We start from the raw sequence: 26,921 nt of genomic DNA, 5'->3' as shown, positions 1-26,921 counted from the left end.
ATGACACGAAGGCTTCGTCCTTTGGCGGAATGGCCTGTGTCATCTGTAAACAAAGATTTTTGGCAACCTGGTGGTAAATCTGGTAAGTCAGAAGTAAAAATGTTTTACAATATGGGGCCCAGTATGCTGTCTTGGGGAACACCAGCACTTTTAGGTAATCTATCAGATTTAGAATTCTGACAGTTAACAGTTAATCAGTTTATTAATGTACAGAGGAAAATTAAAATTCATCAATTTTACAATCAAACCTTCATGCCAAACACTGTCAAATGCTTTCTCTATATCAAGAAGAGCAACTCCAGTCGAATATCCTTCAGATTTGTTGAGCCGAATTAAGTTCGTAACTCTTAATAACTGATGAGTGGTTGAATGCCCATGGCGAAAACCAAATTGCTCATCAGCAAAAATAGAATTGTCATTAATATGAACCATCATTCTATTCAAAATAATCTTTTCAAACAGTTTGCTTATTGAAGAAAGCAAACTAATTGGGCGATAACTAGAAGCCTCAGCTGGATTTTTGTCCGGCTTCAAAATTGGAACAACTTTGGCGTTTTTCCATTTATCTGGAAAGTATGCCAATTGAAAACATTTGTTAAATAAATTAACCAAAAAGGATAAAGAGCTCTCAGGAAGTTTTTTGATAAGTATGTAGAAAATACCATCATCACCCGGGGCTTTCATATTTTTAAATTTTCTAGTAATAGATCTCACTTCATCCAAATTAGTTCCCAACGAAGGGTCAAAAACATTCTCTTTATTGAGAATGTCTTCGAAGCTCCGTGTAACCTGATCCTTAAGTGGACTAGTGAGACCTAGACTAAAATTATGGGCGCTCTCGAACTGCTGAGCAAGTTTTTGAGCCTTTTCGCCATTTGTTAATAAAATTTTATTTCCCTCTTTAAGCGCTGGAATTGGCTTTTGAGGTTTCTTAAGAATTTTCGTTAATTTCCAAAAGGGTTTCGAACTGGGATCCAACTTCGAGACATTATTCTCAAAGTTGGTATTTCTCAGAATAGCGAAACGTTTTTTAATTTCATTTTGCAAATCTCGCCAAATAACTTTCAACGCGGGATCGCGAGTTCTTTGGTATTGCCTTCGCCTCACATTTTTAAGACGGATCAGTAGCTGAAGATCGTCGTCAATAATAATGGAGTTGAGTTTAATTTCACATTTAGGAATTGCAATGCCTCTGGCTTCGACAATTAAATTTGTCAAAGATACGAGCGCATTGTCAATATCACTTTTGGTATCCAAAGGAATATTAGCATCAAAATTCCTATCGATATATGTTTTATATAAATCCCAATTAGCTCTATGATAATTAAAAGTAGAGTTGATTGGATTATAAATGGCTTCTTGTGAGATGTCAAATGTCACAGGAAGGTGATCAGAGTCAAAGTCAGCATGAGTTACCAATTGGCCACACAGCTGACTGGAATCCGTTAAAACTAAATCAATTGTAGAAGGATTTTGACTGGAAGAAAAACAAGTAGGGCCATTGGGATATTGAATAGTATAATATCCCGCAGAACAATCTTCAAATAAAATTTTACCATTGGAATTGCTTTGAGCATTATTCCATGAACGGTGTTTGGCATTGAAGTCACCAATTACGAAGAATTTTGATTTGTTGCGAGTCAGAATTTGAAGATCAGCTTTCAACAAATTGTTTTGCTGCCCACTGCATTGAAAAGGCAAATAGGCTGCAATGAAGGAAAATTGACCAAAATTTGATAAGAAAATTATTTTGAGCTTTTTAGTGGAATGTTTTCAGAATGTTTCCACCACTTAAGTGGTGGAATTCAATGGGATTGTTTAAACTCGTCTTATGACAGGTGACCAAAATTTGTTTCAACAGAAACTCCCAAGGTTTCAAAAACTTTGGTTTCAATCGAAGAAAATAATTTATGTTTGATACGTCTATTAATGACAATGGCTACCCCACCACAGGCGCTGTCAAGACGATCATTTCTGTAGATAAAATAATTTGGATCTCTTTCAATGGAGAGTCCGGGCTTCAAATAAGTTTCTGTTATAATGGCAATATGCACATTATGAACTGTTAGGAAGTTGAATAATTCATCTTCCTTACCTTTTAGAGAGTGGGCATTCCAATTTAGAACTTTCACAAAATTATTTAGTTCCATTAAAACGGAGTCCGATAACAATTTTTTGTGTGTACTTTATACCAACCTGAACAGCTTCTGGAATGGTATTTGCTTTGAACATTGCATCAATCATCAATCAATCAATCGGAAGCAGTCATGCTACCTGAATCGGCAACATGACCATTATTTTCCGTTGGGACATGGGTATAAACCTCATTTTGAGAAGAGAAATGTTGTCTACCAGCAGCGATGTTTGCATACGTAGGTACATTCGAAAAATTGGAATTTACTGAAGTGCTTGCTACCCGTTGACGAGCGGCAAAATTTGTTTGTGAATTGTGGTGAGTATGAATTGCTCGACCGGTAACTGGTTTCGAAATTTGAGCGTTTGAAAAATTTCTACCCGTCGAATATGGGATCCGATTGGAATTTCCCGTCATCAATTTTGCACGGGAATTCAAAACATTTTTGCGTGAAGGGCATTCCCAGAAATTGGATTTATGATTGCCCCCACAATTTGCACATTTAAATTTATTGGAATCTTCTCTCACAGGACATGCGTCCTTGGTGTGAGAGGTTCCACCACAAATCATGCATTTAGCATCCATGTGACAATGTTTGGTTCCATGACCCCACTTTTGGCACTTACGGCACTGGGTGGGGTTTTGGAAATTTCCCCCAGGCCTGCGGAAATGTTCCCATGTAACACGGACATGGGACATAATACAGGCCTTTTCCAAACTTTTCATATTATTTAGTTCACTTTTGTTAAAATGAACTAAACAAAATTCTTGAGAAATGCCCCTCTGGGAAGTACCAGAGTGGGATTTCTTTTTCATCTTAATTACTTGGACTGGTGAAAATCCAAGTAATTGAGAAATTTCAATTTTAATCTCATCCAGTGATTTATCATCACTGGGGAGACCTTTCAAGACGACTTTGAACAATCGCTCAGTTTTGTCGTCGTATGTGAAGAATTTATGGCGCTTCCCAGTTAAATACTGAAGAAGACGTTTGTGATCGTCAAAGGATCCCGGCAAAACGCGGCAGTCTCCCTTCCTAGCAATCTGAAATGAAACCTTGATCCCCTGAATGTTACTCAAAATCTCATTCCGGAAGCCAGAAAACTCGGCAACAGATACCACAATTGGCGGAATCCTTTGCTTTTTCGCATGAATCGAATCACCTGGGCTAGAGGTATATTCGATTTGCTCAATTTCATCATTAATCAAATCGAACTGATTGCTCAGTTCGATTGGAGAAGAATTATTTCCGATATTAGAGTTAGAAGGAATATCTGAATTCTCCAGCTTCCTTCTATTTTTTCCGCGCTTAGGCAGGACGGTCTTGAAACCTTGTTTCTTTGAAGGAAGTGGAGAATTCAGAGACTCCCCCTTCCTCTTGTTTTTATTAATGCTCATGGCTGAGCGTGGAGACGTGACCTTCTAAGAGGTTTTTTCCCAGAACGGTGTCCCTGCAGGATTACCACCGCTTGTCGGAATTTTACTTCCGCAAACGGGTCCAACGTAAAACGAAGGCACGGGTCCTTGCAAAGATCGTAACGGGATCAGTGGGTACAAATAGCGCTAATAAGCACCGTTGAAATTAAAATAGCTTCGGGTAGTATTAAAAACTTCCTTCGCAAAGAGAGAAAGAACCGCACAGCACGAAAGCACGATGCGGTCTATAGAGGCATTCCACGGGGGCATGTCAGTCGATCCTGAGCGACCATTTCGAAAATATTTGAAACTCTGCACAGTTTTTCAATTTCATCTAAATCGTAATTTTTCGATATCAAATCTTCATATTGAGTCACGACTAACTTTTCAAAAGGGTGTATGTGAAAATGGTTCAAAAATATTTAAAAGCTGCACAGCAAAAACGGAATGTTCGATTGTTATGATTTTTCAGCAAAGTTAGACAACTAAATGGTGATTCTTAAGAAAATGTGCACAGTAAAAAAATTTTTTTGCCTTTAAAATATCATTTTGTCACAAAACTCAAATATCTCAAAACCCTATCTTTTTCGAACGTAATTTTTTAGGAAAACGGTCCATTATATTAGCTATCTACCATAAAAATTTGGTGATGGTAAACTAATAAACAAAAAAGTTATGACATTTCAAACATTTCACAATTTTCACATTTAGTAAAAAATTTTTTTCTGTGTAAGTTATTTCGAGAATTGCAGTTTGATGCAGATTTTATTGTTAAGGGACGTGATTTAAACAAGTTGTTTTCATGATATTTTGATTTAATTATTCATAGCATCTATAAGAAACTTAGACACGATCCAGTGTTGTGATCAAAAGTATTGATAGTGTCATAATTTTCATTGCACGTGACTGGCGAAAAATTCTTTTAATAGTGTTGAAACCTGTTGATAATAACGTTGATAGAAACATATCAGAAATGTTATTTTTAAGACAAAAGCTGCAAAATCAAAGATTTATATACACGTGTACGTCTATAGTTTACCTGCAAAAATATACCTCTTAAAGAATAGACTTTATGATCGGGAGGAAACGGGTATCTTCAACAACAACAAATGCATGATAGGTACATACCATGACAATGCTCACGAAAAAGCAAAAAATTACTACTACTAAGGTTGTTAAAGATCTTATAGTAATTTTTTCTTCAGTCAAGCAAATGACACCAAACTAGTCAGTAAAAACTTAAAAGTGATTTTGTTTATTGAAATATTACGAACAACATGAGTAGCCGCTTTCTCAACTGTTGTAGGCCGTTTGATGGAAAAAGTGTTCAAAAGAGTTACGAAATCTCACCGAAAGCACCATAGATAAACTGAAAGCGACTGGTTATGCTCCAATGTCCACATTGAATACAAATTTACGCATTTGCACGTCCTGCCGTCTAAACGTTGACAAAAGAGCAATCTGTATATCATCGGTTGAGCAGAGCGCAGGAAGTTCGAAAACGACAGCATTAAAATGTTAACTGGTAGTCTTTTGTGTGAAAATACAACATCAAATTGCTATCTACGATCTTGTTCGGATTGTCCAGATTCTTCATCATTGGAAAATACTTTATTCGCTGAGTTTGAAGAAAAATATATTGATCAGTTATCATTTGAGCAATGGGTGACCACGGATAGGTGTGACATAGAAACTATTGTAAAACCTGTAGATGAGTTTGTGTCATATTTTTGCTTGAAATTAGAAAGTTTAATCCCTCACGATTTCATTAAAACAGAACAATCCAGCTTTTTAAAAATACGAAAAATACATTACAAAATGGTGAATTTTTAGTCATTTGTGATTTTTCTGAAAATTACAGCTTTGTATTGCAAGGTGAAGTGCAGTCCCATCACTGGAGCGTAGAACAAGCTGCGATTGATCCATGCGTTATTTATTTTAATGGAAGTATGCAAATTGGACGCTTAAGTTTTATTATAATTTCCGAAGATTTAAGACACGATTCAGTATCCGTAAACTTGTTCATTGAACAAATGATTAACTTTTTACGCGTGGATAAGCATAAAGAAGTCAAAAAGATATATTGCATGTCGGAGGGAGCAGCGTCGCAGTACAAAATCGTAAGAATTTTTCGAGCCTATGTCAATTTAAATCAATGTACGGAATTGATGCAGAATGGCATTTTTGCTACATCACATGGCAAAGGTCCTTGTGATGCTATTGGAGGAACAATAAAGCGCATGGCCACAAGAGCAAGTTTAGCCAAAGAACGTGAGCATCCAATTAAAACTGCGAAAGAACTTTTGATTGGGCAAATCGTAGAAAAGAAAAAGATTTAACCAAATTATCATTTTGTTTTACTACTACTGAAGAGTACGAAATAAAGGCTTCAGAGCTCAGCGAGCAATTTAATAACGCGAAAACGATCCAAGGAACCCAAAAATTTCACTGTTTCATTCCATTGTCGGAAAATAAAATTAAAGCAAAACTATACTCAAACTGTGCTGATAATAATTCAAAAGTGTTCGATATTTTAAAAATTTGAATAAAAATAAATAAAAAATAAGTATTAATAAACTGTTTTCATGATATCATAACCCATACCAAAATTCAAACCCAAAACTCTTAGAGTTTCTATAACAACATTGTGTAACTGCCACATTTAATTTAATACTTAGGATAATATTAATTCATTTTATTTATTTATACATATAATATTTATACATATAATATACATAATATCGATGAATACATAAATATGGAATATCATACAAACAACTTGTTTAACTCACGCAAGGCCCTTAACAATGAAATCAGCATCAAACTGCGATTCTTGAAAAAAAAATACACGGAAATTTTTTTGTTTACTATATGTGAAAATTGTGAAATGTTTGAAATGTCATAACTTTTTGTTTATTAGTTTATCATCACCAAATTTGTATGGTAGATAGCTAATATAATGGACCGTATAATTACGTTCGAAAAAGATAGGGTTTTGAGATATTTGAGTTTTTGTGACAAAATGATATTTTTAAAGGCAAAAATTTTTTTTTACTGTGCACATTTTCTTAAGAATCACCATTTAGTTGTCTAACTTTGCTGAAAAATCATAACAATCGAACATTCCGTTTTTGCTGTGCAGCTTTTTAAATATTTTTGAACCATTTTCACATACACCCTTTTGAAAAGTTAGTCGTGACTCAATATGAAGATTTGATATCGAAAAATGACGATTTAGATGAAATTGAAAAACTGTGCAAAGTTTCAACTCAATAGAAAATCATGAATTAAAAATTTTCTTAAATTTTGATGCTGTTGCTTGGAATCGCTCTATATTCTTAATGCTATCGTTCTCTTTCTCTTTTCTTCTTACTATCAATATGGCACTTTCACTGACAATCCACACCCGCCGTAACTGATGCGTTGCTAAAAGTGTTACCAATATAAACACACTTCGATGAATAACTACAGAAGTAACACAGGAATTTCGTCATCATTGTTTTTCATTTTCAGAAATAAAGTCTACATCAGAAAACAACGAAACCCCGATTTTTTTCTACTAGTTTTTTTCTTTGTTTTTGTTTATTTTTTTACGAAAATTTTCATTTTATTTCGTTGAAAATCGAAGTAACTTCTTCATGTCTTCAAGTGATTGAATCGAAATTTGGCACAAATAAGTAGTGACACTGTCAGCCTCAACTCCAAGAAGGATCCCATCTTGTTGCGAACCGACGTTCCTATCCATGCCTATCGAATGGCGATGCATCCAATCAGAGGGCAGGAGAACCCTTAATGGACATCATCACTTAATTGATTCGACGTGGAACGAATCTAATTAGTATCTGCTGTTAGGGGGTATTAGGGTTTTAATGGGAGGCTATTTCGTCGATACCTGCTCGAGATTGAGGAACACAGGTGCGCAGGTGGTTTGAGGGTGCGGCACCTTTGATCTTTCTGTTTCATTTCTCATTCTACACACACAATCGCCTTTGAGTCATGTTCAGCTTTTCGTAGGCTGAGCTATCGCTTTTTGTAAGGGCCGATTGTTTTCCTATGAATCGTGTTTTAGGTGTCCCAAACTGGAAACTGATCTTAGAGTTATGTAATCGCATTTATATTTTGCTGTTCGAAATTTAGGTTTATTCACAATGAAGAACAATTGTAACATCCACGAAAATTACCCTTCCGGTTTGCCAACCGTCAGATCCGGCAAAAGCCAGTTTGGGCTAGTAAGAATATCCCGTTGCAACTGCAGCGGAGAGTCGGTCAGTCCAATTCGAAGCCCATTTCCTTGCTCGTTTCCTCAATTGTTTGGCCCGTGGTATTTCCCGGCAATTACCATCACTTGACGGGGCTGATGCTGCGGCTCAGTCAATGGCGGCGGTGCGATGGTGGCCAATTATCACGCAGGAAGCGAACAGGAAATTGCCGCAGCGCGCTCAAGCCCAAGCCAAACCCGAAGCGCCAAGGTTTCCCAGAAAGGTGGTCGTGGGGGGAAAGGGATGCGGGCCTTAACAAGTTTATGGCGCGGTGCTACCTTGGCGAGACTTATTTCCGAGGGTATTCCGTCAATTGCTTGCACCCTCGAGATATGGGAGCCGGGAGAGTTGTACCTTCCGAATAATTTCGTTTGGAATTTCAAATACGTTAAACGGTCTTCGCTGGTCCGTTTTGTGTGAGCGTTTGTGGCCAAAATTTACGAACAAGTTTAAACCTCATGCTCTTTCTTTTTGTTTTCGTACGGATATGGTTAAGGTCGTTTGGACCGCGTCTAGGCTGCTGGTTCGCCAACGCTCATCTAGATGATGTTGAATCATATCTTCGACTGCTTGTTGTACTAATTGACCAATTGTCGATAGTAATGACTCTGCATTTTCGCCCACCTTCTCCGCAAGAGGTTTGAATTGGTGTTGATTGTCTGGTAAATAGTCGCCGCCACGCGGTCAGCACAAGCAGCCACCGTAATTTTCAATTTCCTTCCAATTTCCTACGCGGCGCGGTTCTCGGACCTGGGAAATACCGGGGCGCTTCGGCAAGAACACAGGAAAAACAAATGTTTGAGTCGAAATTTCTCAAAACGAGCAATTTTGGAATCTACGGGGCATACCGCAGATCACCAGCAGGCAGCAGTTTGTCGGCGGTGGCTGATTGGAAGGAGAAAAATTAGATAATGAGTTACAAACAGTCTACCATTACGCACTGGAAACAATAATTATATAATGAAATACCGTGCAGCTCCATTCAGTTTTGGGGGCGAACCGGTGTGAAATTTGCATTGATTGTAGCAAATATGGGCGATCTTGTTTGTGGCATGCCGACCAATTAGATACAAGTCGAATTGATCGGTTCACCATCATTTGTGTACATGTACTCTGTTTCAAATGAGGGATTTTATTTGATGTTGTGTTTTCAAGACACAGAACGATAAGGCAGATTTGCAAAATGATGCAATATAGGACAGTTATGCTTGCAGCCACAGTGGATACCTGGTTGACTACATTTAAAATGTGACTTAACTCCTGGACTCCTTTTTTGCGAATGCAACATTGCATTACATATTCGCATCCGCTTGCAAAATCTCAAGCACGTGAAAGAGCAGCAGCCCAATTGACGATCATATTATTTCCCAAACATTCCTCGTAATGATATTTTTATTACAAAACTTTTCATCGCATAACTTGTGAAGCGCGCATCGTAAAATAAAACTTACTTTTCCTCGCTTATCATTGCGTCCGCGTTGAGGGATTCCTTTGAAGCGAACCGCATCCAGCTCTCCAAGTTTCTTTGTCGTCGCCCTCGTGGTGATCATCGAAGCGATCTCGACACGGTGCGGCGGCAGGTTGATGCTGGTGAGCGAGAACTGAGCATCGTCATAAAACCAAAAGTGCATAAGCATAAAATTGATGCACTCTTTCACAACCCGATCGAGCAACAACTGACTCAGCCACGGGGGAGGAAGACCGTGAGGACTTGATAAAGATAGCTTCTAAGCGGATCGCAGCCCCGCAGCATCTTCAGCAGCGGAGACCTGTCGTCCTCACTGATCGTGGCGGCGCAGACATCGTGTCTTAAAGCGCATATTTATTGGTGCTGATGGATTGGATTATGGCGAAGCATATTACTATTTTATTATTTTAAATATATTTAAGTCGCTCATAATCGGGAATGTAATGCGTTTTTAATGTAACTTTTATTCAAATCTAATGTCGTCTCGTTGAGTGGAAAGATTTTCACTGCCTGTCAGTCGCACAGCCGCAGTCAGATGTGCAGTGGTTTGTTCTTGCTCAAAGTATTTAAGGAAATACGATTTGTGTGGAGTAATTCCACATAAAAAAGTGAATAAATGTTTGACAAAAATTAAAACTGAGTGAAAATATAAATGATAAAATATTTAGCATACAAAAGAAAAAAGTGCTGCGGCAAATTAATTACTCAGTGTACTGAGTTTACGAGAAAGGTAAATCGAGACAGATGTCAAAAATGAAAAACACAATGCAGCTTTTCACCTGAGATCTTTTCACGAACAGTACAACAGTTTCAACTGCTCGGTTGACTTTGGATTTTTTTTATTGTGTGGGCTTCGTAGCCGTGCGGATAGCGACGTCAATCGTCTAGACGCATGGGCTATGTAGCGTGGGTTCGATTCCCGCCCCGGTAAGGAGGAAACTTTTCGTGATCGAAAAATTCTCCACCGGTCCACTGGGTGTTATGTGTCCTGTCCGATGTCTAGGTGTTAAGTGTTCAGTCTGTACGACCTCTGGTCGAAGACGATGTTCCTGTCTTTTATTCCTGACACGCTATGGATCAAAACTCCGAACTAAATCAAGAATTTCATCCAAACCAGACACTCAATGCCGTCACTTTCTAGTCTGCAAACATAAATTAAGTCGTAAATCTAGTAGTTGATTGTATATTCATTAAGCTTCTTTATACGCTTGATAAACTTAACGCTTCCAGGCTCCTAATGAATGGTGCCGACTGACGGTGGCAGTGTCCATAAACCAACCCGCCGAGCCATCATCGGTCAGAAGGGTGATAAAATGTGGAAAGAATACATCAGCGGCGGTAAACTTAACACCCCAAAGGTTGGAATGGGCTTAGGAAGGAAAAATAAGTCAGTCGTGATCTGGAATGGAGTACCCACAACCGCACCACCAGCTTTTTGGTTACTGTCCACTCTTCTAGTGGTGGTGGAGTCCAGCACACAGGAGGTCTACACATAGATCATAATGATGATAGTCATAAGCCAAGTTTGACTTCTGGTTTTTAAGCGTCTCTTCTTAAATTGGAAATCGTCCGTGGATAGTGGGTCGTTCCATACGAATTTCATATAAAAACCCAGAGGAGTATCCTGATGCAATTATCTGCTTTAGGCTTGAGCTTCTGGAATCCAAAACAAATTCTCTCGCATTTCAAAGGACACCCCACTCAAAACGGAAGCAACGCACATATGCATATGCACAGCCAAGATATTTAACAAAAAAATGGTTTTCGTACGGCCGAGTTGCCGAATAATATGCAATTAATTGTAATCAATATCATTTTATTTTACGGTTAGTAAGAGGGGGGTAGAAGCCAGCGTACTCGTGGTGACTCGAGGTTAGTTTACAATGTTTAAGGATGGACGGGGCTTAGGATTTGGGACAGGAAATTTCAGCTTCTCATCCGGGCATTTGGCGTCAGTGACGATGTGGCGTGTCGTCGTGCTCGAGGAATGGTTAGACTGGGAGCATCTTCCGGATGGCAAGAGCTATGGAGCTCTACGGAACAAAAAGGCAGAAACAGAACAAAAAAAAAAACTTTAAAGAAAGAAAGAAAAAAAAAACAAAATGTTAGATTTTGATGTCAGAAGCACAAAGAAAACTATAAATGGCCTGCATATAGACAACATCACGATCTCCCAAAACACCGCGAACTTCCCTGAAGGGTTGTTTACCTCGGGCCACAAGGGTATCCAATAATTGCTCTCTGGAGGCGTCATTTTCCGAGCAGGACCAAACTACGTGATCGATGTCATCATAACCGGCTCCGCACCTACATAAGTTGCTATCGACAAGGTTTATTCTGTACAGATGTGCGTTTAGTGAAAAGTGATTAGACATAAGTCTCGACATCACGCGAATGAAGCCTCGACTTAAGTGCTCACCTCTGAACCACGCTCGCCCAGAAACTTTTGGAACTATGGAAAATAGCCACCGTCCAAGTTCGTTGTGTGTCCAATTTCTTTGCCAACTTTGAAGAGTACTCTGACGGACTAATGGGAAAAACTCGTTGCTCGAGTATTGTATATCATAAACTTCACCTTCCTGTGCGCCCACCTTTGCCAGCGAGTCTGCCTTCTCATTGCCGTAGATTGAGCAGTGAGATGGGACCCAAACAAAGGTAATCTTGAATGATCTTTCGACCAAAACATGCATCTGCTCTCTTATGTTTGTAAGAAAGTAAGATGCGTGCTTAACAGGTTTCATCGGCCGGAGTGCATCGATAGAACTAAGACTATCCGAGAAGATGAAATAATGGTCTACGGGCTGATTGGAAATTATCCCCAAAGCGAAGTTAATTGCTGCCAGCTCAGCAACATAAACCGAGCACGGTTCCTGAAGTTTTCGGAAGGTGGTTGAAGTTACATTGAAAACACCGAGCCAGTGGATCCGTTAATGCGAGAACCATCAGTGAAATATCTGTTGTTGCAATTGACATGTTCATATTTTTCTGAAAAAAGGGAGAAAATAGATATTTGTCGAAGATGATCTGGTATTCCTTGAATAGCATGTTTCATGGACAGATCGTAGACAATTGAGGAACTGTCGTTGGTGAAGGGAACTCGAGGTGGATTATAACACGGAAGACAAAGATCTGAAGAAATGTAGTTGAGATAGACTCTAAGGAATCTTGAACGACAAGTCAGTTCAAGCATTTTATCGAAGTTATCTAAGACAAGTGTGTTACTTGTTCCACATTTGACAAGTATTCTAAGTAAGAGCTCCCAGTAACGGTGCTTTAAAGGAGTGACTCCAGCAAGCACCTCCAGGCTCATGTTATGCGTCGAATGCATGCAGCCAAGGGCAATACGCAAACAACGATACTGAATTCGTTCCAATTTGATCAGGTGGCAATCAGCTGCTGAGAGGAAGCAGAAAGAGCCATACTCTAAAATAGAGAGAATAGTCGTTCTATAGAGTTTGATGAGGTCTTCCGGGTGAGCACCCCACCAGGTTCCGGAGATAGAACGTAGAAAATGGATCCTTTTCCGGCATGTTTGTATCAAATACTCAAAATGGAGTTTCCAAGTACATTTAGAATCAAACACGACCCCAAGGTATTTAGAAGATAAAGATTGGTTGATGTCATCATTCAACAGTTTTAGTTTCAGTTGAGCTGGGTACCGCTTCCTAGTAAACACAACCAACTGAGTTTTTTGCGGTGAAAACTCGATCCCTAAATGTCTGGCCCAAACAGTCAGATTATCTAGGGCACTTTGCAATGGTCCTTGCAAGACAGCTGCACATGGACCTCTTAGAGAGACCACGGCATCATCTGCAAGTTGTCTGAGCGTGCATTGTCCTTCCAAACAATTGTCAATATCTTGAACATAGAAATTATAAAGCAAGGGACTTAAACATGATCCTTGGGGAAGGCCCATGCAGCTATTTCTGGAAGTTGTCAGAGTGCCGAGTGTGAAGTTCATTTGTTTTTCTGACAACAAATTATACAAGAAATTGTTCAAAATAACGGGTAATCCACTACTGTGCAGATTATCTGACAGTACTTCTATGGAAACTGAATCAAAAGCGCCCTTAATATCCAAGAATACTGAAGCCAATTGCTCCTTGTGCGCAAAGGCCAGTTGTATATCTGAAGAAAGCAACGCTAGACAATCGTTTGTTCCTTTCCCTTTGCGAAATCCAAACTGAGTATTTGAAAGCAATGCATTTTCTTCGACCCAATGGTCGACTCTTGAAAGGATCATTTTCTCCAATAATTTCCTCATGCACGATAGCATGGCAATCGGTCGGTATGAATTGTGAAACTGTGAATTGTGGAAACCAGCGTCTACCCAGGCTTTTGAATAGCTATTACTTTGACCTGTCGCCATTCAGGTGGCACAATGTTGTACTCCATGAAACAGTTGTACAGGTCAAGTAATCGTCTTTTTGCGATATCTGGGAGGTTTTTAAGAAGATTGAATTTGATGTTATCGCATCCCGGAGCAGAGTTATTCGATGAAAGAAGAGACATAGAAAGTTCCAGCATTGTGAATGGTCCACCCAAAGAACCGGGATCAGTGACTGATTCTCGAAATAGCGGTTCTGCTGGTACGGAATCTGGGCAGACCTTTTTGCGAAGTTGAATATCCATCGATTGGAGTATTCTTCACTCTCATTGGTGGAAATGCGGTTCCGGATGTTGCGAGCCGTTTTCCAAAGTGTTGTCATTGAGGTTTCTCGTGATAGTCCCTCGACAAAACGTCGCCAGTAGCTACGTTTTTTTGCCTTGAGAAGATTTTTGAGTTTTCTTTCGAGCCTCAAATACTCTTCAAAAAGCTCTGACCTTCCGTGTTTACGGAAGGCCTTGAAGGCATCAGATCCAGGAGTGGCTGGTCTTCTGATGACAGATGTACTTGGAACGCGTCGTTTCTGAGCTTCTAGTGCGCTTTTTTGAATCAACTCAATAAGGAATCGATATTCATCCAAAAGTGGAAGAGTATCAGTTGAGTCAATACCAATTTTTACCGCCGATGCAAATTTTTGCCAGTCAATGTTCTTCGTGAGATCGAAAGGAACATTAACTGGCTCAGATTGTTGATAGCCACTCTTAATTGTGGTGACTATCGGTATATGGTCACTACCATGGCACAGTGGTTCCCCCATAGGTCATAAATCCAAAAACATGACTTTATCGAAATTCAACAAGTTATCCCTAAACTGCTACTTTATGGTATACTATATAAGATGCAATCATCATTTTTGTAGAATTTGAGCTAATATGACCTGTATAAGGCTTCGAATTTAAGATAATCCAGTTAAATAAACTATACGTGAAAATGTTGGCATACCTCATGAAACTTATGTTTTACCTTTGAATTCCCTCTTGAAATATCCTCTGAGTAAATATTTACACTCTAATCTGTCATCTGCTATTTCAGCTGGTACCGCCCGCAATCAAGCAAATGGTCAACGAAAAACTCTAATGTGTTTGATGAACAAATTCACAATTTTCTTCTGAATTTCATTATTATCACCCATCAATAAAATATGTTTCCCCTTCAGATCCCCTCCAGAAACATTTCCTGAGTAGATATTTATACTATTCTCTATCATCTAAAGGCTATTTCAGCTGCGACCATCTGCAATCAAGTAAATGGTAAACAAATAACTTTTCTATGTTTCTTCGACGGAAAAACAATTTTCTTCTAAATTTTGTTATCTTCGTCCTCCAAGAAAGTATGGTTCCCCTTCAAATCCCCTCCAGAAACATACTGTGAGTAAATATTTACACTCTAATCTGTCATCTAAAGGCTATTTTAGCTGCGACCGTTTGCGACCAAGCAAATGTTAAACAAATAACTTTTCTATGTTTCGCCGACGAAAAAACAATTTTCTCCTATATTTTGTTATCTTCATCCTCCAAGAAAGTATGGTTCCCCTTGAAGTCCCCTCCAGAAACATCCTGTGCGTATATAATTACACTCTAATCTGTCATCTAAAGGCTATTTCAGCTGCGACTGTTTGCGACCATGCAAATGGTAAACAAATAACTTTTCTATATTTCTTCGATGGAAAAACAATTTTCTTAAAATTTTGTTATCTTTATCCTCCAAGAAAGTATGGTTCCCCTTCAAATCCCTTCCAGAAACATCCTGTGAGTAAATATTTACACTCTAATCTGTCATCTAAAGGCTATTTCAGCTGCGACCGTTTGCGACCAAGCAAATGTTAAACAAATAACTTTTCTATGTTTCTTCGACGGAAAAACAATTTTCTTCTAAATTTTGTTATCTTCGTCCTCCAAGAAAGTATGGTTCCCCTTCAAATCCCCTCCAGAAACATACTGTGAGTAAATATTTACACTCTAATCTGTCATCTAAAGGCTATTTCAGCTGCGACCGTTTGCGACCAAGCAAATGGTAAACAAATAACTTTTCTATGTTTCTTCGACAGAAAAACAATTTTCTTCTAAATTTTGTTATCTTCATCCTCCAAGAAAGTATGTTTCCCCTTCAAATCCCCCCCAGAAACATCCTCTAAGTAAATATTAACACTCTAATCTGTCATCTAAAGGCTATTTTAGCTGCGACCGTTTGCGACCAAGCAAATGGTAAACAAATAACTGTTTTATATGTTTCATCGACGGAAAAACAATTTTCTTCTAAATTTTGTTATCTTCATCCTCCAAGAAAGTATGTTTCCCCTTCAAATCCCCTCCAGAAACATACTGTGAGTAAATATTTACACTCTAATCTGTCATCTAAAGGCTATTTCAGCTGCGACCGTTTGCGACCAAGCAAATGGTAAACAAATAACTTTTCTATGTTTCTTCGACAGAAAAACAATTTTCTTCTAAATTTTGTTATCTTCATCCTCCAAGAAAGTATGTTTCCCCTTCAAATCCCCTCCAGAAACATCCTCTAAGTAAATATTTACACTCTAATCTGTCATCTAAAGGCTATTTCAGCTGCGACCGTTTGCGACCAAGCAAATAATAGACAAATAACTTTTATATGTTTCTTCGACTGAAAAACAATTTTCTTCTAAATTTTGTTATCTTCATCCTCCAAGAAAGTAAGGTTCCCCTTCAAATCCCTTCCTGAAACATCATGTGAGTAAATATTAACACTCTAATCTGTCATCTAAAGGCTATTTCAGCTGCGACCGTTTGCGACCAAGCAAATGGTAAACAAATAACTTTACTATGTTTCTTTGACGAAAACACAATTTTCTACTCAATTTTGTTATCTTCTTCATCCACTAAGAAAGTATGTTTCCCCTTCAGATCCCCTCCAGAAACATCCTTTGAGTAAATATTTACACTCCTATCTTTCATCTAAAGGCTATTTCAGCTGCGACCGTTTGCGACCAAGCAAATGGTAAACAAATAACTTTTCAATGTTTCTTCGACAGAAAAACAATATTCTTCTAAATTTTGTTATCTTCATCCTCCAAGAAAGTATGTTTCCCTTTCAAATCCCTTCCAGAAACATCCTCTGGGTAAATATTTAGACTCTAATCTGTCATCTAAAGGCTATTTCAGCTGCGACCGTTTGCGACCAAGCAAATGTTGAACAAATAACTTTTCTATGTTTCTTCGACGGAAAAACAATTTTCTTCTAAATTTTATTATCTTCATCCTCCAAGAAAGTAAGGTTCCCCTTCAAATCCCTTCCAGAAACATCATGTGAGTAAATATTTACACTCTAATCTGTCATCTAAAGGCTATTGCAGCTGCGACCGTTTGCGACCAAGCAAATGGTAAACAAATAGCTTTACTATGTTTCTTTGACGAAAACACAATTTTCTACTCAATTTTGTTATCTTCTTCATCCACTAAGAAAGTATGTTTCCCCTTCAGATCCCCTCCAGAAACATCCTTTGAGTTGATATTTACACTCCTATCCTTCATCTAAAGGCTATTTCAGCTGCAACCATCCACGAAAAAGCTAAGTGTAAACAAATAACAAAATTATTTTTGTTCAACAGATATCATATTTTCTGCTCAATTTCATCGTGTACTATAATTTCTTTCCGAATATCCTTCAAGTGTATTCATATTTCTGGCTGCTGCCTAAATGGGATTTCAATTACCACAGTCTGCGACTGGGCTTGGAAATAAAAAATCGATGGTAAAAAAATACCAAATTGATGAACACGAGTATTATGTTTATCGTGGTCAACTTTATGAGACTGAAAAGCAGCTGACATCTCTGAGAATATCGTGGTATAATAGCACAGACAAACATACATAACACTCGACAAATTTCTATCACTGATTTGCTGGTCAATTCAAACAATCGATCACTAGTGGTGCGCGCATCGGATTTGCTCGAATTTGACGCTTGCACACTACCGCCATCTGGTTCGTGGTTTGCTCAACTAACTAAAATCAACAGATGTCGTTACACACTTAAAATAAATCGCAGATTTCTGTGAAATTTCACCGAAATCTCAACAGCAGAACTGTTCGGTAAACATTTTACAGATTTTTTGGTGGTTTTGACAGTTGAACAAAGGAAAATACCACAGAAAATCGGTGAAATAACTACCGAACATATCTGCTGTTGAGATTTCGGTGAATTGAAGCAAAATTCACCGAAATCTGTGAAATGATTTAAGTGTGTAGTGTTTGAACGACGATGAATTTGATAAGTGAATGTTCAATATGTTATGTCTGTTTGTCTGTGATAATAGTATTATATTTAATTTTAAATTGATATATTAAACCTTTTTGCCTTTCTCATATACTAAGTATACGTAAAGGCTATACGTTTGTTCCAAAAATGAACTGTTATAGGATGCCCGGAGACCCATAGTATTATATACCAGATGATATATGTCTGTGCGTGTGTATGTGTGCGTATGTATGTGCCAAAAAAACTCACTTATTTTTAGGCACTCATACTTCTAGACCAACATTTGGAAAGGGCGTAACAGTCACTATTTATCTTTCTGATTCTTCGTCTACATATTTAGCTATATATGTGGACAAATAATCAGAAGGAATAAATTTTAGCTGTTACGCCCTTTTCAAATGTTGATCTAGACTTAACCGATTTGTTCGGAACAAGTTGCGTTCCACGTGGAATCATATCCTTTTGTTTTCTAATAAGAATTGGCTAGATCGCACAATGGGTCTAAAAGTTATGGCAAAAATACTATTTTTTCATATGCCCTAGAAAGGCATTAACATTGCTAGGTGGATTAATCAGGTTTATTTTCGTTTACTACTTTCACAATAACAAGCATCTTCACACCCACGCATCTTCCTCAAGAATGTAAATTGAACGTTGTTTGTTGGATTTTTGCATATAATACTGAAATCGGCTTCGTAAAGTATGATAATGACTGAGCCTACCAAATAATAAAAAATAGGCTATTTAACCCGAAAAATACTAAAAGTACACCATTTTACCGTATAACTTCCGTAATTTATATTTATGACCGCCCTTCTAGGAGAATGGAACCACTGTGGCATGGGGATCTTGAATTACCTTCCACGTGCAATCTAATGATAGTGAATTTGAACATAAAGACAGATCAATACGGCTTTGTTGACCATTTGGTCCTATTCGAGTTACTTCACCAGTGTTCAAAATATTCAAATTGAAATCGTCACTAAAATCATAGAAAATAGGCGCTCTATAATCGTCATACGTTTCGCCCCATCCAATACCATGTGCGTTCATATCTCCCAATATCAATACTGGAGATGATAGGAGAGAGACTGCGCTCCAAAAATGTCGACGATTAATAGAGGCATTTGGAGGAATGTACACTGAAGCTATGCAAAGATCTTTATTCTTCACATTTACTTGGCATGCGACGATTTCTAAGCCGGGAACAGTCGGAATGGGAATTTTGTAGAAGGAGTAGCATTTTTTGATCCCCAAAAGAACGCCACCATAATTTTCATCCCGATCTTGGCGAATAATATTAAAAACGTGGAAGTTAATTACATCTTCAGAAGGAAGCCATGTTTCACAGAGTGCAAATATATCGCAATCGGAATTGCGAATCAAAAACTTGAACACGTCTAATTTATTTTTCAGACTATGACAGTTCCACTGCAGCACAGTGATTGTATCTTGGGTATTGGCCGTATTATCCATCGAAAGATACAATTCCTGCAAGAAGGGGCCATGAAACAGTCAATTGCTTCAGATAACTTTCCACTGTTGGTATAAAAAGGTCAATGATAGGCCTCAATGAATTCGGAATATTGAATAAATTCAAAAAAACCCAGATTAATCCACCTAACGGTGATGGTGCCTTTCTCGCGCAAAAAGGTAATAAATGTAGCCTTTACGCTTACACCTCGATGATGTACAAGAAAGGCAAAACAGTTACACCGTCTAATGTTATGATAGAAAATTTACACTAGTAGACGACAGATGGCGCTGTCAAAAGTTTCTCGAATTTCCTATGTTCGAATTTTGTCTTTCGGACAATTTCATAGTACTATGAAACTGAACGAAGAGCATACTTACGCCTAAATGCGTGCAACACGAGCATCTTTATAGTGCGATGAAACTCTTAATGGGATGCCACGGATAAAATATTCATAGATGCAAGGCATTTTTCATAACACATTATTGTTCTACGTGACTATGTCTCATCACTATTTTAATATTCTATCTATTTTTTGCAATTTGCAATTATTATAAAATTCAATAGTGATCAACAGCGTTTTAGTCTCTGTCGGATGCAACTTGTTGCAAGAAAATCGGCTAAGAGTTTCTATGTGAAAATTTGGCTAATGTTTTTTATGGCATTTTGTGCACATACACACGCACACACATACACACACACACGCACACACGGACAGACAGACATTTGTTCAGCTCATCGAGCCGAGTCGAATGGTATATAACACTATGGGTCTCCGGGACTTTTATCAAAAGTTCGAATTTGGAGTGAAATGATAGCCTTTCGGTACAACTTAGTTGTACGAGAAAGGCAAAACGGTCCACAAGGTCCTTAAAGGAGATCAATCCTCGCTTGGACGGAATACTTTTACTAGAAGTGCGAATTACTTTTTTTCTTTCGTTGATTCTCCTAGCCGAATGTTTCTTTGAAACATCGGATTTTGGCTATGGCGGGAATGCCTTACTGCAACTAGGATCAAAAGAAGTAGTAGGGACAGGTTGCTTCGGGATTTTAAATAAACCCCCATTACCCCCATTATATTTTGCCAAGCTTTTATGGATGGTTTTTGTTCTCTTGCGGCGCGATCCCGGGGAAGACGGTTGCTTCCTCTTTTCGGGCACGTGTACCTCCGCAGGATCATCAGAACATCAGATCATCAGAACATTTGCCACTGTCGTATTTCACGGGAAAAACGCTGTACAAAATTCCACTGCGACACACTGCAACACGACCGTCTTCCGTAAAAATCGTTTTCAGAATGAGCTTTCCGTTTTCTTCTCGACCTATGTTCCCGGTCAGCAGCTCAAGTCTTTTTTTTTTGCGTTTCACCGTTTCCTCGCGTTCGTTATGTCATGAAACGTTTCATCCCGTTACCACTCTATATTGCTCGGATAATTATTGCACTATGGGAATTTACTTCACTATAGGAGTCAGCGTTGAAGAATTATATAACGGCACATGCATAAATAACATTTTCATCACATTTCTGTTTGCTTGTAAAATTAGGTTCCATCGAACGTAATATTGTTTACATTTACAATTCATGATTCGTTTTATGTTATTCATATAATTTTATTGATCACTTCCTTAAAATCAATTTAATCAATTCAGTTCATTCGAATTGAGTTGATACTTATAAATGTCATCATCATATCCTAATTTTTTTTGCAACGTTTGTTTTCCCCAATCTTTATTAAATTAGTCTTTGTTTAGTTAAAATAACCTTGCTCTGAATATCGGCTCACATCGTATTTACCTAAATTATGACAGTTCTCAACTTATGCTGCTTATGTTGCCGTTTGCATAGACATTACTGTAAGACGTTATAAAACAACTTATTTTCATTTGATTTATTATTTTTTTAATGTAAATGAAGTTTGATTCGTACTGATAATGATAAAAGTTTGCATACATTAAGATTCGATATAAAGGTCTATTGATAGTGCAGTGTCATTTGGAATAGCTTAATTACTACAGCCACAACGTGGTTTGTTGTCACAAAACTCGGCAGTGTGACCAAGTTGTTTGCAATTGGTACAATTAAATACCCTTGGCACAAAAAGGAGCATCGAACCGGCGAACGTCACCCGAAGCGAACCTGACTTGGAATATACCTTCTTTCCATCTACCGTGGCTGCTGAATGCAATTCCTTGCAGTCCAGAATATCCACGGTAGACTCCATTGCATTCTTTAGGCGGCCTTTTCCCGCAAGTACATCCTTGCAAGTCAGGCTCACTGCGTTGATCACACCTTCAATTTCGACCTCCCGCGAGGGGACATAAACCATATATTCAACATTGTACGCCCTGTCGCCAGCAATTTCATTCGCCACCTGGTATGTAGGTGCGGTGATGCGTAGTTTGTTCCTGTTGATCTGGCCAAAATCAAGCTTCGGAAAACGACGCGTCAAATCTCGTTTAATGCCGAGAAAATCTAGGCTTTTTACTTTCTGCCGAAAGTAAACAACCCAAGGCCCAGGCGAAGCCGCATGGTACAATCGAGTGCGCCCTCCATCTTTAGCAGGCACATTGCCTTCTCCAGTCTCCGCCTCCATTCTCACCCCGCAAGGTGGAAGGATAATTTTGCTTATACTAACTTAAAACTAATAACAAATTAGAAAAAAAAACTTAATTTGCCTTTCTCGTATACAAAGTATACGTAAAGGCTATATGTTCGCTCCAAAAATGAGTTTTTATAGTAGGTCCGGAGACCCATAGTGTTATATACCAATCGACTAAGTTCGACGGATTGAGGTGATATCTGTGTGTGTGTGTGTGTGTGTGTGTGTGTGTGTGTGTGTGTGTGTGTGTGTGTGTGTGTGTGTGTGTGTGTGTTTTTCTTTTTTTCTTCCTAAACAATGGAGGGGGAATCTGCTCAACAGACATCCTGGGTTGACCAGGAAGTGCTGGGTTAGGGGCCACCTCCAATGAGGGAGGCAGGACTTCATCCCCGACCCGCTAAACCGTTCCCATTGCCGCCAAGCCCATCGTCCCTTCGGTATAACCAGAAAGTAATGCTTCAAATGGTGGCCAGTGCATAACGCACCCTCGAGGTTGGCTGCGTGTCCTTGCAGCACTGAACATCGTGACTCGCTTTTTAGAAGAACACCATGGTATCGTGCCAGCGCATTGCCGGCTTTCCAGGTGGCTTTACCACGCCCTATGTCCTCGGAAGGTGGGAAGGGTCGACCTCCCGCCTGCTTCCCTCTGCACGACTGGTATCAAGAATGATGATGCCGCGTGCACCCCAAATTGACCTTTCTGCGATAGGGCCTATTCGCCAGCACACAGAGGGACTTGCCGACGCGGTGCCTACGCCTGTCCCAGCCTTGACGAGGACCTCTTTCCGTCCTCGGGCTCGGAACCCGCCCGGTTGACCGACGCCGCGAAAGCGACGATACCATGTTGTTCTTCACGCGGCCACTTGTTCGATAAAAGGATCGAGTTCGACCACAGGGCACCGGTATGACCCATGAAGCCGACTCCGAACCCTTGGACCACCTCTTATTTGCGCCTGAACTAGCCATTCCTCGAGTCCACGCGCCACCTTCTGTGTAGCTCCGAGACGATTTGGACGATAGCCGATAAAACGGCGTTCCAGCCAACTTCATCTTTACACATCCTCCGGACTAGGTTGTCCGGGGTAGTGTCCAGACCACATGTGGCAAGCATGTGGTCACGCATTGTGCGAAAACGCGGGCACACGAACAACACGTGTTCCGCCGTTTCCTCTAAACCTACGCACACCGGACACTCGGGCGAGGCCGAGTGTCCGAACCGGTGTAGGTACTGTCTGAAGCAACCGTGGCCTGTAAGGACCTGGGTCAGGTGGAAAGTGATTTCCCCATGGCGCCCCTTGACCCACGTACCTATCTCCGGTATCAACCTATGTGTCCATCTACCCTTAGTGGAACTGTCCCACGCACGCTGCCATTTGACCATTGAGGCCAACCTGACAGTCCTACGGATGCCTCTCGTGCCGCGCATTTCGAAGCACTCTATGTCTTCACCGATAACTATGTCGATAGGCATCATACCGGTGATGACGCAAAGTGCATCGTGCGACACGGTACGGTACGCGCTCGCAACTCTTAGGCACATGAGCCTATACGTACTTTCTAACTTCGTTCTGTAGCAGTTAATACGCAGGGCCGTGCCCCAAGCTGGCCCCCCATACCTCAGTATGGATAGAGCAACGCTAGCCAGAAGCTTGCGCTTGCTGGCATAAACCGCAGAGCTATTGGACATCATCCGGGACAGTGCCGCTATAGCTGTGGAGGCACGCTTGCAGGCGTAATTGACGTGGCTACCAAAGGTGAGCTTATCGTCGATCATTACCCCCAAGAGTTTGATGGAGCGTTCAGAGGTGACCGTGCAGTTGCCTGCCCTTATCACCGCTTGTTGCTCCGACTTTCGGTTGTTAACAACAACCACCCCAGTCTTGTGGTGAGCCAGTTCTAACTTCCTGGAACTCATCCACTCCTCCACAATTGCGATCGAGTGGGCTGCAGTCAATTCCACCTCTTCGATCGATTCGCCGTAGACCTCCAGCGTAATATCGTCAGCGAAGCCGACGATTACTACGCCCACCGGGAACTTCAACCTCAAGACACCGTCGTACATGACGTTCCATAACACCGGACCCAGTATGGAACCTTGCGGAACCCCTGAGGTTATGTCAACGCACTTCCGACCCGCCTCCGTGTCGTATACCAGTACTCGATTCTGGAAGTAGCTTCCGAGAATCTTGTACAGGGAATTCCAAGACGCAGGAGCGCATCTGCAATAGCTGCCCAACTGGCACTATTGAAAGCATTCCTCACGTCGAGAGTCACTACTGCACAATAGCGAACTCCCCTCCTCTTACGCTGGATAGCTATCTCCGCGGATTTGGTAACCGACAAGATAGCGTCTACGGTCGACTTACCCTTTCGGAAGCCAAACTGGTTACTCGATAGACCATCCGCACCCTCCGTGCGTATCAACAACCTGTTGAGGATGATCTTCTCGAGCACCTTCCCCGCCGTGTCAAGCAGGCATATTGGTCTATATGCCGACGGATCCCCCGGTGGTTTTCCCGCTTTTGGCAATGGGACCAAGCTCTGCCTTTTCCATGCTTCAGGGAAGGCGCCCGCGTCCAGGCATCTCTGCATAGCAGATCTGAACATCTCGGGAGCCTCAGTAATGGCCGCTTTGATGGCCAGGTTCGGAATACCATCCGGTCCTGGCGCCTTACCTACACTAAGGGACTGTGCAATCCCCGCAAGTTCCGCCACAGTTACTCTTCCCTCGTCGGCCACCCTGGCCACTGGGACTTGGGTCGTGACGTGGGAAGAGCCCCGCGATGATCCTCTCCAGCATCTCTGGAGACCGCTCTGTATAGGGGCCATCGCCCCACGTGTCTTGGCCATTACGACCCTATAGGCGTCACCCCATGGATTCGCGTTGGCACTTTGACACAGGCCCTCGAAGCAGGCTTTTTTGCTTGATCTAATCTCAGTCTTCAGAGCGGCTCTAGCAGCCACGAACGCCACCTGTCGTTCAACACGCTCCTCTTCTGTGCGTGCTCGCTGCATCCGCCTCCTTGCCCGTAGGCAGGCGCGGCGCAGGTTCGCAATTGCTTGAGTCCACCAGTAAGCCGGTGGCCTCCCATTCCTAGGATGGACTTTCCTAGGCATGGTGGCATCGCATGCACGCGAGAGTACTGTTACCAGCTCAGACCGAGAGTATTGTGCTCGCGGCAGAGCGCTTCCTTTAACACTTCGTCGTCGAAGTACGATGTCTTCCACATACGAGGGTTAGGCCTCGCCCCTTTTTCCGTCCGCTGAATGCTGATCGTATAGTCGATCCTGTAGCGAACCGCCAGGTGGTCGCTGTGAGTGTAGCCATCATCTATCCTCCAGTTCGAACTACTCGTTTGGCCAGGGCTCCAGAACGTAACGTCGATAATCGACTGGGCACCGTTCCAGCTGTAGGTACTTGTAGCATTTGCTACAATCTGCAATAGGCTAAATAGATAATAGGCAACACAATCTTTAATTTAGAACATAGCATTCTCCATAAACCAATTAAATTCACGTACGCCAAATGGTAGGCCAGTAAAAGCATAACGACACTGATCGATTACCCATAAAACGATAGGTCGCGATTTCCGCCGCGCTCGATTTCGCGAGATCAAGGTCAGGTCCAAGGAAGTTTTCGGGAGATTGGGAAAGAGAGAGTCGTGGCTGCACCCGAAATTGCACGAAGAGCCAGCGGTCAAATTAATATCTCGCAATTGTCCAATCGGTCGAAAAGATTCGCGGGAAATCCGAATTGAATTCGGCGAGGTTACGTTCCTTAATCTGAGGATCACGGTTTCGCTCACTTTCGTCCGAACCGCAGATAACAGTGGAAGGGTCTTGCTTTGTTCGTGTAATCGTAATTCATTTTGTAAGTTTAAAGCAACGTGGTTGAACTTGATATTTGTATTTTAATGATTCCTCCTCGTATAGTTTCGATAGTTGTGCAAAAATATAGTGTGCGTCGTAGGCTAGATTTGTGTGCTCTTAATCAATCTAGGCCAGGTAATGTGAATCGTGCTATCGTGAAATCTGTGCAGTGTTGTAATTGTTCTGAATAGCCGACGGCTATATATCTCTTCCCAGCGCCAGGTCAGCGGAGTCCCCAGGACGAAAGACCCCGGAACCCGTCATCTTGTCCGGTGGGAAGCGATCCGTCTCTACATCGCTTCAGCGGGGAGTTGTGGTCGTCAATTGCCACCATCGACCAAACCGCCATTCGTCGACACGTGGAAGTCGCCAACCACCATTCATTGGCCCACGTGGCGATCATCAATCGCCAACCGACATCAGCGGTAACAGCAGCGCAGGTACAGCAGCAGCAGTAACCATCTGGTGAGTCCGGACCAATTATTCTTGCGTGAAGTGTGGCGTCCGCTGAGGACGCCACGGAGAAGTTTTTTGTGCCAACCTTAGGTTGAAGAGCGTGAATCGCTAAACATTCGAACGTTGGATGAATTGAGGTTGGGTGTCGGCGAGAAACTAGAACGTGCGCACGTACCGTAATTTATGGCCGCCCACCCAACCCAATCAGATTAGACACCCGGGTGCAACAGCATTTGCCGTTTCGTTGCTGCATCATCGTCACATCGCTGGGAATGAGGGAATGAAAAACAAGCACAATAGCACAGATAGTAAAATTTGAATACGCACACAGATAGAATAGGATAGGTTAAAGAGGAGAGGAAGAAATCGACAAGATACAAGCATGCTTGAATAAATAAAACTTATCGTTAAAATGTTTAATAAACCTTTATTGTTAAACCCCCAATGATGTGATTATACTATCCTATTTATTGAATACATGTTTTGAGTGTTTCTACGTTGCTTCGGATTCGTTTGTAGTTTAATTTATTTTGTCTTGAGTTTGAATTTATGTTGCGCGACCCTTCAGCTACCCTCGCGACTCTGGTGGAGGGTAGTGGAAACTTCCAATGATGATGAAATGAC

The 26,921-nt window shown here is 40.7% G+C and overlaps 1 protein-coding gene across 1 annotated transcript; it reads left to right on the top strand.

Moving 5' to 3' along the window:
* On the top strand, nucleotides 1–26,549 carry LOC134209131 (uncharacterized). Its single transcript, XM_062685115.1, has 4 exons — nucleotides 1–82; nucleotides 25,552–25,842; nucleotides 25,905–25,976; nucleotides 26,033–26,549. Exons 1-4 carry the CDS (start codon nucleotides 1–3, stop codon nucleotides 26,308–26,310), a joined length of 723 nt encoding a protein of 240 aa, XP_062541099.1. The 3' UTR covers nucleotides 26,311–26,549.
* The last annotated feature ends 372 nt before the right edge of the window (nucleotides 26,550–26,921 follow it).

Source organism: Armigeres subalbatus, chromosome 2 (assembly GCF_024139115.2).
Source record: "Armigeres subalbatus isolate Guangzhou_Male chromosome 2, GZ_Asu_2, whole genome shotgun sequence".
NCBI classification, from domain to species: domain Eukaryota; kingdom Metazoa; phylum Arthropoda; class Insecta; order Diptera; family Culicidae; genus Armigeres; species Armigeres subalbatus.
The sequence above is the reverse complement of the archived record's forward strand: the minus strand, read 5'-3'. Positions and strand labels throughout refer to the sequence as shown.

What these genes read in the sequence shown, in the direction of transcription:
- LOC134209131 (XM_062685115.1), top strand. Translation starts at nt 1, where the DNA reads ATGACACGAAGGCTTCGTCCTTTGGCGGAATGGCCTGTGTCATCTGTA. An exon ending in GTGTAATCGTAATTCATTTT is followed by an intron (nt 25,843 to 25,904) that starts GTAAGTTTAAAG and finishes CTCCTCGTATAG; the next exon opens with TTTCGATAGTTGTGCAAAAA. An exon ending in TCTTAATCAATCTAGGCCAG is followed by an intron (nt 25,977 to 26,032) that starts GTAATGTGAATC and finishes TGTTCTGAATAG; the next exon opens with CCGACGGCTATATATCTCTT.